The following is a 13,831-nucleotide window of genomic DNA, read 5'->3' as shown; positions in this document are numbered from 1 at the left end:
CCAACCAGCCTAGGCTGGTTTAAGCTGGATTTTTCAGTAGGGATCAAGCTGTGTGAGCTGACATTATGGATGTCACGTAGCCTACTCACTTTTATACAAGTAACAGCAAAAGAGCCTGTTTGAATGCAGTCAGAATGAGCCTGTAATTCAAGGCAGAACATTTCTCTGTATTGGTTTGTGTATGTATATTTATAAGATAAGAGCCTAAGTAATATCACAAACAACTGTGACGATTTTATTCCCCAGTGTTGGGTTGCAGCTGGAAGGGCATCAGCTGCGTAAAACACATGCTGTATAAGTTGGTGGTTCATTCCACTGTGTTGAGCCTTGGTTAATAAAATGACTAAGCTGTAAAGAAAATGAATGAATGAATGAATGTTACATTTTTATTTATAAGATGGTTCAGTATCACACAAATGAGCTGTTTTCCTAAATATCAGCACATGAAATTGTTTTTATAAGCAGTGAAAAATATCCATAAATCAGTTTTCCATATTTTGTGATTTTTTTACATTTAATTTTCTTGTATTTATGCTTTGTGATAGTTGATCTTTTCTCTAAAAAATGTCGATGTTGAAAAGTTAATTGTTTTTTATAGCCATGTTAGGCTAGTCGTGGAAATGGGACCTGCAAGTTTCTGTCTGGCTATCTGCTTGTTATGTGGTGACGTATCAGTGACGTATGTAATACTGTTTCCGGGTCCAAGCAGTTAATTTCACTTATTTAAATTGAGAAATCATTCGTTTATGATCATTTTTTTATTCATTTCACACATTAAAGTGAATTTTATATAAATCATAGTGTACAAAACAATCTCTGGGCTTGCGACATCACAAATACCAAAATTTGAACAATTTATAAAACAACTGATTACGTTCTGACCATCGGATATTAGGCATGGACATACATATTGCGATTGTGATTTTTGAAAGTATTACAGCATTTGTAAACATTTATTATTACCATTTCATGAGTCTCCCCGTACAGTTTGATAGAGCGCTTGGACCTGGAAGCTGCTTCGCATGTCGTCACACTTAACAAGCGAATAGGCAATGAACATTCATTCATTTTCTTTTTGGCTTAGTCCCTTTATTATTCTAATGATATGAATAAAGCACATGAATAGACAGAATATTTTCCATATTGAAAGGAGTTTTTGTCCTAACCAACACCTCCCTACAGAAAAATCCAGCTTAAACCAGCCTAGGCTGGTTGGCTGGTTTTAGAGGGGTTTTGGCCACTTCCAGCCTGGTCTTAGCTGGTCAGGCTGGGAGATGACCAGCTAAAACCAGCTTGACCAGCCTAGCCAGGCTAGGAGTCCAGCCAAAACCAGCTATGTCCAGCTTAAACCAGGCTGGTCAAGCTGGTTTTCGCTGGATTTAGATGGTCATTTTCCAGCCCGACCAGCTAAGACCAGGCTGGAAATGGCTGGAAACCAGCCTGGAAATGGCCAAAACCCCTCTAAAACCAGGCTGGTCAACCAGCTAAAACCAGCCAACCAGCCTAGGCTGGTTTAAGCTGGATTTTTCAGCAGGGCTGAAATAGATATATCCGAAACGACTTCTATTTCTCGCAGCTGAACAGCAGAAAACTGACAATGATCAGCTCACGTACAGCTCATGTGCTTTATTCAGTGTTTAATGCTAAGAATGTGAGTTTGAATGACATTTTACATCACATTTATTGTTATAATACTGAAAGCAGCAGCAGATAGTTCGACTCAGATCTGGAGAATAAAATAAACTGTCTGAAATTGAACTTCAGATCTGTGACTCAGTGCAAACCAACACATATCCGTGATTCAGCATCTACATTTAATAATGTTAAAGAGGTTGAATATGTATTCATTAGATTATAATCCTTACCATTTGGCTGGAGTGCAGTGAGTGCACTATTCTGTGCTTCTGAATGGCTGCATTTACATTTCTGTCATGTTTCGTCTGGTGCAAACAGCCAAATTGCTCATCACTGCAAATCTCGTCATGTAGCCTGTTGTTAGGACACAGGGTTACAATGTAAGCTGCTCACCTAATGTTTACGCTCGTAATATCTATATCATTTGCTAATTAATAAGCATTTCATGTGAAACTCTGAATCTGCGTCTCATTTCAGAGTCTGCTTCTGGCCACCGGAGGTCGCATTTCGGTCACGGACACATACTTTGAGAGCCTTCCTGACTGAATGAATAAATGAAATGCGGTTTCCACCAAGGCAAACCAGGCTGCTGAAATATAATCAGCTAAACTGACGTTGGGTGGGTTAAATGACCAAAACAAAGACAGCCGTTCACGTAAAACACGTTTAAGGCAGAACATCTGACTTCACCATTGTTTTTCAGAAAATCCAGAATGTTCGCTTAGCATGTTTCTGAATATCTGCAAACCAGCCTGATCTCATGAGAAAACGTAAGTATTTTACGTTTTGCCAGTTTAGTGGCTAATTCGTACGAATTCGTACGAGTTCAGTCGTACGAAATGGTACGATTTTAAAAAGGAGGTGTGGCACCTAACCCCACCCCTTACCCCAACCGTCATTGGGGGATGAGCAAATTGTACTAAATTGTATGAATTAGATCGTACGAATTCATACGAATTAGCCACTAAATGAAAAAGTCACGAATTGCCGTGAGATTGTGCTGCTGCAAACATATGATGGTGTTTTTATGCTTTAGAAGAATCAAAAACTGACATACCGCACCTATAAAACAGCACAAAAACACACTCCGCTTAATGATCAGTTTTGTCTCTCATTTCAACCCCTCCAGTATTTGTGAACAGTGTTGGTGAGTAACTAGTTACATGCAACGGCGTTACGTAATTTAATTACAAAATAAAAGTAACAGCAATTAGTTACAGTTACTGAGAAAAAAAATGTGTAACTAACAAAAAGATTACTAATATTGTTACATCTAAATATGTTTAATAATATTAATCTGTTGCTTTGCCTGTTTTTGATATGCACTATGCTTTCTGCTAAGGCCGTTTATTAAAGCGGTGCTATTCTGATGCTTTTGATTGGTTTTCCAGTTTGAGGATTCTTTGTTTTTGCTGTTATAAACTATAATTTGCTTTTGTTTAGTACAGCATATTAGCTACAGTAAATAATTGAACTGAACAGTTCTGCCTCATATGTTTCATTGGCAGTTTTATTGATCACTAAGATGTGTTGACTTTAGGGTTGGGCATCTAAGCTATAATGCCGATCCGATACGCATCTCGATACAAAGAACACGATCCGATATATTAGCGATACATTTATGACATATTGCGATGCAACACGATACGATTCACACCCATATCACGATACAATGCGATAATTCAGCACTAACTAATTAGATTAAGTTTATGAGATGATGTGAAAGAGGATGCTGTGCCATTGAATGAGTTTGATTATTTATTAACCAAGCAAAACCAAGACTTTTTTTTTACAAACTGGCTTTTCTCTCAGAGCCAGAGTGTCAGTTTACAGTAGAGGGCCATTTTAGAACATATAGCACATATTATTTAAGTATTTTCAAGATAAACAGAATGTATAAGTGCAATATATATTAAAAATATGTATATATTTGCACTCTTTCAACATAAAGGTTTAGCATTGCACAACAAGAATTGTGATTTACCTTTTCAACTATGAAAACAAGTTTTACAAAGATATTTTGCCACTGAATATTCAAAACTTAAGGTTGTGAACTAGCAGTGTTATGCTGCTTTGAAACATCACTGTCACTGTAAACAACAGGCTAATAAAAATATAACAAACCAGCAATCTTCTTGCTGTGAGGTGGTCAAACTACCCACTGTGCCACCGTGACACCCATTATTTTTATCATTATTATTATTATTATTATTATTATTATTATTATTATTATTATAATTAAATACAAAATTAACAGGAGGAGGTGTTTAAAACCTTCGTTCTCCGTGACACTAGGCTGAATATCTTTGCAGATGAACAATGCAATAACATCCGTTATTGGCGTAGAGCGCACAAAACTGTTGCGCATGGAAAAAAACTTGCAATGCTTTTCTCACCACTTTTGGAGCTGGTAGCTACAGTTCAAGCAGTGCGAAAGCCGGGGATGCAGGAACACTGAAAGATGCTTTCACAACAACACCGTGGCGCCGCTTCAAGTGAGATTTCAGATTAGTCGTACTGCCCACGTATTTTATAGATGCGCGGCACATTTTGCAAATTGCATCTGTCCTGTCACGTCGTCCATCCTTAAATCCATAATGTTGCCATACTTTAGATTTAAAACTCAGTGGGGAATAAAATGTTTGTTTTGCTTCTCGCGCTTTCTGAGGGCGCACCACTAGCTTCATCTGCACACCTGATACACTGAGTTGTAGTGTAAGTGTACACATCCGCAAATCCGTTGCTAAGGCTTACTTTATGTAGGTCGATTAAATTATGCACCAAAAACAGGTTGACAACACTTGATAATAAATAAAAAATACATTCTATGTTAAAAATATAAGCTGTATCTCGGAAAAACCGATGCATCTCGATTTGCTTCCAAAATTTCATTCATCCTCTGCTGCTCTACCGATGCACTCGCATCGTGCACGCGCATGACCGCGTATCGATACATAACGATTAATCTTCCCCTCCCTAGTTGACTTGGATTTAAGTTGCTTCGATTAAAAAATATTAAAATAGCAAAAATAGCTTAGATGTAATTTTATTGCAAATGCCACAAAAATCACCCTGCACAACTAACAACAATTTAGATTTTTAATTTTTTTTTATAAGGTCTGGTTTTGTGGTGGCTGTACTTTAAATTTAAATTGATATAATCTTAATTCAAGTGATGAAAGATTTAGGGCCTGCTCACACTATGCCATCCGTACCGTGCCCAGGCCCGTTTCCCGGATCGTTTGAGAAGTGTGAGTGCGCTGAATCAGGCTCAAGCACGGTTCACTTGGCAGGCCTTGGCCCGGTTGGAAGAGGTGGGCCTGAGCGCGGTTCTCTTGGGCTTTGGCACGGTACGCTTGTGTGTGAGTGCAAAACGCGCCAAAGCCCGAAACTGAAAGCGAGACGTGACTTTTAAGGGGCTTCATATGGATTTATTAATCATTCTTACTGTTCAGTGATCGCAAACTGCCGTCATTTATTAAAGACGAGAACTCCTCACAGCACGACAGCTGCGCCTTCAGCAGACCTCCTCATTCCTGCAACACGAGAGCTTTATGATTGTTTATGAGCGCCAAAAGTGGCGGATCTGTACGCCGAAATATCTGACTGCGTGTCACCGCATCCCTAAGGACTGTTTGGTGAAATATTTGACTGCATATCAAACGACTGAAATGATATAACTAGAGAAATCTCCACTGTGCTGCTGAGTGAGAGAGCGCTTCTTACTGAACAGCGCAGCAGCGATGACGTAAGCGTGCCGAGGCCCGATATGGTGCGAGTGCGGGCCGTCAGGGGAGATGGGAGGGGGGGGGCAAGCGTGCTTTGGCCCGGTTCGAGGCAACTGTACCTAGTGTGAGTACGGCCTTAGAGATTCTAACAGTAAACCGTGAGCTCACACCTGCTCAGTATAAATGCTTGAAAATAGTTGAAAATATAACACACACACACACACACACACACACACACACACACACACACACACACACACACACACACACACACACACACACACACACACACACACACACACACACACACACACACACACACACACACACACACACACACACACACACACACACACACACACACACACACACACACACACACACACACACACACACACACACACACACACACACACACACACACACACACACACACACACACACACACACACACACCTGGAGGATGAGTAATGAAACGGCAGACTGCAGGGAGACACAACAACATGTATATTTAGACCAGGCTTACAGGATGCGAGGGTATTTGAATAATGTCGCAGTTCAATTTCAAGCTTCTGACATGTGAAATTATAGGCCAGATTCACAACTCAAGACCAGCAGCGGTGTGAAGTAACAAATTACAAATACTCAAATGACTGTAATTGAGTTGTTTTCTCAGGGATTCTACTTTACTAACCATCTTTTACTTTTCTATCTTCCTTCAAACTACAGTCCCTACCTTACTTTTTCTAATCTGGGGGATTGGCTGAGTATTAATATCAGTCCTGCAGTTCCTGTCCATTTAAAGGTGCTGTATGTACAGTTTGGACTCTTCTAAAGCATAGAAATACCGTAATATGTTTGCAGATATTTAGGAAACATGCTCAGTGAACATTCTTGTTAATCTGAAATAGTGATGGGAAGTTGGGATCATTTTACTGACTCGGATCTTTGAGTCTCGTTCATCGAGATGAACGAATCTTTTTTCGAGTCATTTCGTTCATTTGGTTCAATTCGCCAAAATATTATTAAAATGTTACGAATTGCTTCAAAACACATCTACAAACTAGCCCAAAAGGTTGATCACACAACAAATAAGTCATCAATGGAAGACTATAAGAAGGAGAAAATAATAATTCAATGTTTACCTGCTCTTTTGTCTATGAAGGTATTGTTGTCTCTGTGCTCAGCTCACCTCTTCATGTCTTCAAATGTCAGTGGTTCGTTCACGTTACACTGACAGACACATATAATCTTAATCAATGCACAGTCTAAGCCGATAGGAGCCATGATCGTTCGTTCATCATGTGGCAGAATGACTCAAACCCGAGGACTCGAGAGATGAGCGGTTCAATTCTTTTTCCGGCTCTAAATGCGTATGATTGGCTCGTGAGGAACGAATGACTCAGACCCGATAGAAGACTCGAGAGGTGAGCGGATCAATTCTTTTTCTGGCTCTAAACACATATGATTGGCTTCTGCCAATGTGATGAAGACTTGAAATTAACGATACTACCTGCACAAATGTGCGCACGTGCGGATGAACGAATCAGTTCCTGAGAGGACTTGTAGTTCCCGAGTCATATTGAAGATACGTTCAAAATGAACGAATCGTTTATGAATGACCCATCACTAATCTGAACAATGTTTAGTGGCTCAGTGTATTACAGCAGTGTTTTTAAAAGTCTAAACACTTTATTGATATAGTGTACAACCAAGCACAAGTGGTCAGAACATAAACGAGTCGCAGGTGATGAAGTATTAAGCGTTCTCCCAAAGTAAAGTGTGTCTGAACCAGCTCCAAGCTAAATGCAGCATGCGTCTGTAGCTCCGCCCACTCTCCGCCTCTTTGCCCTTGTTTGGTATCCCGCCGTGGGTGTGATGACGCGCGAACAAAATGCCGACGGTTGGCCACGCCTACTTGTGGCTTCTTTTGCGCTCTTTAGAAATCTATGGGTGACGTCACGGATACTACGTCCATATATTTTACAGTCTATGGTTTGGACTGAGAGGGAAAACAGAACACGCGGAGAAAACCCACGCCAACACGAGGAGAACATGCAAACTCCATACAGAAATGCCAACTGACCGAGACGGGTCTCGAACCAGTGACCTTCTTGCTGGAAGCCACAGTGCTAACCACTGAGCCACCATGCCACCCTGTCAAGATTCTTGACAGAAAAAAGAATTCTATGACATCACCCTAAAAAACAGCATTTATTTATAGGACATGTAATCTTTTGTAACATTAAAACATCTTTACTGTTACTTTGTATCATTTGAAAGCATCCCTGATGAACGACACGCTGACAGTCCATGTGTTTACACTTCACTAAGAAAGTCTGAGCTGGTCTGTGCACATGTGCTGAATGTTCCTGCACAACTCTTTACCAGTTTAACCATGTAGAGACGGTTGATGCTGGTTAATGATAAACTGTTTCTGCAGATTCACCACAGGTTAGCTCTGCAGGTCCTCTGGAAACTGAAGATCAGATCAGGATGACAGAAAGACGATTCAATCTGGAGCAGAAACGGCAGTGCTGAAGCTCAACGGGACGTCCAGGCCGACGACAGGACCCACAACACTGAGCCAGCTCACAATATAGTTCACCCTCCTGAAAACACAGCAGAGCAGCAAACATCAGGGGCCTCATGTACGAAGACTTGCGCGGAAATCTTACTAAAACATTTACAGCTTTGTGCGTACGCAAAAAAAAATTCAGATGTATGAAACACTGCGTACGCCGAATCTCACGCATATTCTTTTGTACATTCGAATGAACGTGAAACTGAGCGCAACATGCGCGAGCACAAAACCCCTCCCCGCCTCCTCCCCCGTATGAATATGCTAATGACTATGCTAATGGAAAAACCCAACGAAAAAGCAACGGCAAAATCAAGCAAAAAGAGAAACTTTGAACAAAATGTGAATTGGAGGTGCTGCTTTCAGAGGTAGACCGGAGAAAAGCGGTGTTATTTGCATGTTTGTTCTCCGGAATTAACAACAAAAGAAGAAAATAGAGAGTTTAGCTGATGCGGTTAACACAGTTGGGTCTGAACATCGCACTGAGTGAATTAAAACGAAATAGTGTGATTTATAGGTGTAAAATGTTGCAGTGCTGTGACATGTTCGAGCATGAACTCGGTTCCAATCTAGCGTATAATGAACTCTTTTTTCTTTATTCCCCCGCTTCATATCAGATTTTGCCTACTATTTATAACGAGAAAGACAAGTAGGAATCATTAATAAGTTTGTGCATCATATTTTATTTGCACATTTATTGAATGGAAATGTTTCTGATTCACGCATGCACATTCATCTTCAGATAGTGTCTTTATAGCAATGTGCGTGCGGTAGATCGCTCAGATTACATTGGGAAAACAGGCGACTGCTGCAAATTGCCCTTTAATGTTTGGCTGGTCAACTGTATGGTATGGAAACCTTATATACCTGCTAGATGAACCCGTCTCATACAGCTGCCATTGCAAGGCTCAGACACTTTGTAGAGAGCAATTTAACACAACTGCCTCTAGGAGTCACCAATGGAAATAAAACAGACACGCACAAAAAATGTGCGTACGCCAGCCATGAAGCTGCCGTGAAGCTGCGCACATTCCCACGTTCAGTTCATCGTTAGTAAATCCAAACATGAGCGATTCTGAGCGTGAAACCTGGCGTACGCAAAGTTTTTGTGCGTACGCAGCGTTGATACATGAGGCCCCAGATACCCAACACTGGACATGTTCTGATGGGAACTCCATTATACATATGAACTGCATTGTCTAGCTCACAGGTGTCAAATTCAGTTCCAAAAGAGCCGCAGCTCTGCACAGTTTAGTTCCAACCCTAATTAAACACACCTGAGCAAACTAATTGAGTCCTTCAGGCTTGTTTGAAACCTACAGGTAAGTGTGTTGGAGCAGGGTTGGAACTAAACTGTGCAGGGCTTCGGCCCTCCAGGAATTGAGTTTGACACCCCTGCTCTAGCTGAATTGGATGAACTAAACTGTCCGTAGTGTTTGAGTATGTGTGTGTGTGTGTGTGTGTGTGTGAATGAGTGTGTATGGAATGTGTGTAAAACAAATGCTAGAATAGTTAGCAGTTCATTCCACTGTGGTGACCCTGACTAAGCAGAAGGAAAATGAATGAATGAATGAATGAATAAATGAATGTCTTCTGTAAAAGATGATTGTTTTGTTGTTTGAAATAACACCGATTAGAATGAACTGTAATGCATTGTGCTGTCTGAGTGTAAAACAGTGTGATCTATGTGAACATACAGACGCTACTGACGGGTGATTCATGAAACTGTTCATTGGTCAACAGATGACCACAGCAGAGAGACTCTCACCTGTTTTGAGCATGTGCTAATTCCAGAGCGGGTTTCATGAACTCCTCTGTGCGACATGGATGAAGCATGAAAAACGGCTGGCCAAGTAGAGGATGTTCCTGCACACACACACACACACAATGTGCATACACATTAATACACATGTCCATGGTACACGTCTAACTGCTTGTTAACACAAATTTCTAGTCAGCTAATCGCAAGGCAGCAGCTCAATGCATTTAGGCATGTAGACATGGTCAGGACGATCTGCTGCAGTTCAAACCGAGCATCCGAATGGGGAAGAAAGGGGATTTAAGTGACTTTGAATGTTGCATGGTTGTTGGAGCCAGACGGGCTGCTCTGAGTATTTCAGAAGCTGCTGATCTACTGGGATTTTCAAGCACAACCATCTCTAGGGTTTACAGAGAATGCTTTGAAAAAGAGGAAATATCCAGTGAGCGGCAGTTCTGTGGGCGCAAATGCCTTGTTGATGCCAGAGGTCAGAGGAGAATGGCCAGACTGGTTCCAGCTGATAGAAAGGCAACAGTTACTCAAATAAGCACTTGTTACAACCGAGCTCTGCAGAAGAGCATCTCTGAACACACAACACATCCAACCTTGAGGCGGATGGGCTACAGCAGCAGAAGACCACAGCGGGTGCCGCTCCTGTCAGCTAAGAACAGGAAACTGAGGCTACAATTCACACAGACTCACCAAAACTGGACAATAGAAGATTGGAGAAACGTTGCCTGCTCTGATGAGTCTCCATTTCTGCTGACACATTCAGATGGTCGGGTCAGAATTTGGCATCAACAACATGAAAGCATGGATCCATTCTGCCTTGTATCAGCGGTTCAGGCTGCTGGTGGTGGTGTAATGGTGTGGGGGATACTTTCTTGGCAAACTTTGGGCTCATTAGTACCAACTGAGCATCAAGTCAAAGCCACAGCCTACCTGAGTATTGCTGCTGACCATGTCCATCCCTTTATGAGCACAGTGTCTTCATCTTCTGATGGCTACTTCCAGCAGGATAACACACCATGTCATAAAGCTCAATCATCTCAGACTGGTTTCTTGAACATGACAATGAGTTCACTGTACTCAAATGGCCTCCACAGTCACCAGAGCTCAATCCAATAGAGCAGCTTTGGGATGTGGTGGAACGGGAGATTGGCATCATGGATGTGCAGCCGACAAATCTGCAGCAACTGTGTGATGCTATCATGTCAATATGGAGCAAAATCTCTGAGGAATATTTCCAGTAGCTTTGTTGAATCTACGCCATGATGGATTAAGGCAGATCTGAAGGCAAAAGTGGGTCCAACCCGGTACTAGTAAGGTGTACCTAATAAAGTGGCCGTTGTGTATACATACACAGACACACGTTAATACACTCAAGTGTCCACAAACAACACAAACAAATGCTCACACACATACACATTAATTCACAGACACACTCTCTCACAGACATACATGCACAAATACACACTGTCTCTCTCTCACACGCACGCACGCACGCACGCACGCACGCACACACGCACGCACACACGCACGCACGCACACACACACACACACACACACACACACACACACACACACACACACACACACACACACAGCTGTTTGTTAATGCCTCTTCTGAGCTCATTCTCTATTAAGAACAGGTTCTCAGTGTCACACACTGTAACGCAGACATTAAAGCACGGCCACAACATGTGTTTTTCCATCTTAACTCAGTGTTAACGAGTCACACAAGACTTTACACCAGTCCAACACAATTACCCTCAAAGCTCTGGATAAATGAACACCAGAAATACGAGCAGATCACACTCCAGCAGATCTGTGGTGGTTGATGCTGAATACACAAGTCCCAGAATGCCACAACACAGCATCACACACCCCCCAGCGGCAAATGAGCACCTGAGCTCTGCATATTATGTTATTAGGAAAGTAACACACATCGATGAAGTCAGAATTATCAGCCCTCCTGTATTTATTTTTCCCCAATTTTTGTTTAATGGAGAGAAAATGACATCAACACATTTCTAAACATAATAGTTTTTATAACTCATTTCCAATAACTGATTTATTTTATCTACCTTCTCCTTTTAAATAAGACGGGGCTCCAGTTGGTGTTGACTGTCCTGTCCCTACAGATTTGGTAAGTGTGCGTGATCAGTTTGTTTATTCAGATGGTATAACTAGTTTGTATCGTCAGCAGTACTCTTTTAGTGTTTAAAGACAGACCTTAGACAAACGATTTAGTCACTAAGTTTACAGTACGTTAATATCACTACTATTATGTTAATATTATGGACTGATAGATCCTCTGTAAATGCGGCTCTCCGAATGTAAACACTGAAATCAAGCTATTTCCGTTGTGTAGGATTTTTACAGCATTTTGTGACAGGATAGTCTACACACACAGTTTTCTGACCTACTGAGTGCATCTAAGTTACTAAGAAACGCAGAGATTTTTTTTTTTCTCTCATTCGCCGTGCGGTAACAAACACTCCATTAAAACTACACTTATCCAGCAGTTCCTCACATCTAATATCTCATTTGTCACGGAGGGCATGCAGGAAATGTTCCTGAATGAAAGTGAAAGTGCCAAATTGCAGTTAAAGTCCACAAATTAATAATTTGGCAATTATTTTGATTACTAATGTCTATGTAAACAGTTCATAGCCCTTTAATGGGCCATGAACCCCCCTGTTTCAGCACCAATTGCCCCTCTGGTTAAAGCACTAATTTTCACTACATGTAAAAGGGTATGTGATAAGGCTTTTCAACATCATCATTATCATCATCATCATAATCATCATAATGCAGCCAGAGTTCTTACCAGGTCTAGAGAATATGATCATATCATCCCAATTTTATCCTCCTTACGCTGTCTGCCTGTTAAGTTTTGTGTTGAATTTAAAATATTACTCCTCACCTATAAAGCTATAAATAACCTAGCTCCTGTTTATCTAACCAACCTTCTGTCTCGCTACAATCCAGCTCGCTCTTTAAGAACTCAAAACTCAGGGCTTCTGGTGGTACCTAGAATAGCAAAGTCAAGTAAAGGAGGTCGAGCCTTCTCATTTATGGCTCCTAAACTCTGGAATAGCCTTCCTGATAATGTCCGAGGCTCAGAGACACTCTCGCAGTTCAACACTAGATTAAAGACCTGTCTGTTTAGTAAAGCATACACTCAGTGCATCACCTAGCGGGTTCCACACAGGTTTCTACATCTTGCTTATATACACTATGAACAGCAGCTACACTAATTATTCTCTTTATTCTACATTTCCACCTGGGGATGCTCATCCCGAGGCCCTGAGACTATCCAGAGTCACTGATTCGATCCAAGACCAGTGATGAGATGATCCCAAGGTTTCCACAATCCTGGACCAGGCCGTATCCTGAGCAGCTGCTGCGGTGGTCATGGAGGAGTGGAGAGAATGAGACTGATTCCTGTGACGCTCCAGTGACAGACGAGTCTTCGCTGAGGCTCAGCTTCCAGCCTCCACCGCTGAGATTCCAGCTCTGCACAAGACGTTTGTCCAGAAGAGAAATTAAAATGGTCGTGCCCAACTGAGTCTGGTATTTTCTTCACTTTCGTCAATTTGTGAAGTTTTTTTTTCCCTCTCCGCTGTCGCCACTAGCTTGCATGGTTTGGGATCGGTAGAGCTGCGCATCGATGGATTTGCTCTTCAGTGTTTGGACTCTCAGTAGTGATTATTAAACCACACTGAACTGAGCTAAACTGAACTGAAACACTAAAAACTGAACTACACTGTTCCAATTACTATGACCATTTATGTGAAGCTGATTTGACACAATCTGCATTGTATAATCGCTATACAAATAAAGGCAAATTGAATTGAATAATAACAATAACAACAATAATAATAATAATATTAATGCAGCAGCTCCTGAACTCCTGAACTAATTGTGTGTGGGAAAGGTTAGAGGACAGCTCTTGTGCATTTGGGACAGAATCGCTGCTGTCAGTTTAATCCAGTCCTCCACAACATCATGAATATAACCTGAGTGCAGAGTCACCATCCGCATTGAAATTCCCCACATGGAGCGTCTGGAAGCGCAGCTCTGTTAGCGTTAGCGGTGGAGACGTGCTGCTGACTCCTCAGA

General features: G+C 41.5%; 1 protein-coding gene across 5 annotated transcripts in view; it reads right to left on the bottom strand.

Annotated features, from left to right (window-relative positions):
- Positions 1–7,558: 7,558 nt before the first annotated feature.
- The window catches only part of atg10 (ATG10 autophagy related 10 homolog (S. cerevisiae)), a 38,290-nt gene continuing 32,017 nt past the window's right edge, over positions 7,559–13,831 (bottom strand). For all 5 annotated transcript variants that reach the window (XR_015500526.1, XR_015500527.1, NM_001037124.2 and 2 more), the window contains 2 exon segments: positions 9,713–9,810; positions 7,559–7,975 (listed from right to left, as the gene is read on the bottom strand). Coding sequence is in view for 3 of the 5 variants with exons in the window: in NM_001037124.2 (NP_001032201.2) it covers positions 7,876–7,975; positions 9,713–9,810 (198 nt within the window). In the remaining 2 variants the exon portion in view is untranslated.

This window comes from Danio rerio, chromosome 10 (assembly GCF_052040795.2).
Source record: "Danio rerio strain M-AB ecotype USA chromosome 10, GRCz13ab, whole genome shotgun sequence".
In the NCBI taxonomy this organism is placed as follows: Eukaryota; Metazoa; Chordata; class Actinopteri; order Cypriniformes; family Danionidae; genus Danio; species Danio rerio.
The sequence above is the reverse complement of the archived record's forward strand: the minus strand, read 5'-3'. Positions and strand labels throughout refer to the sequence as shown.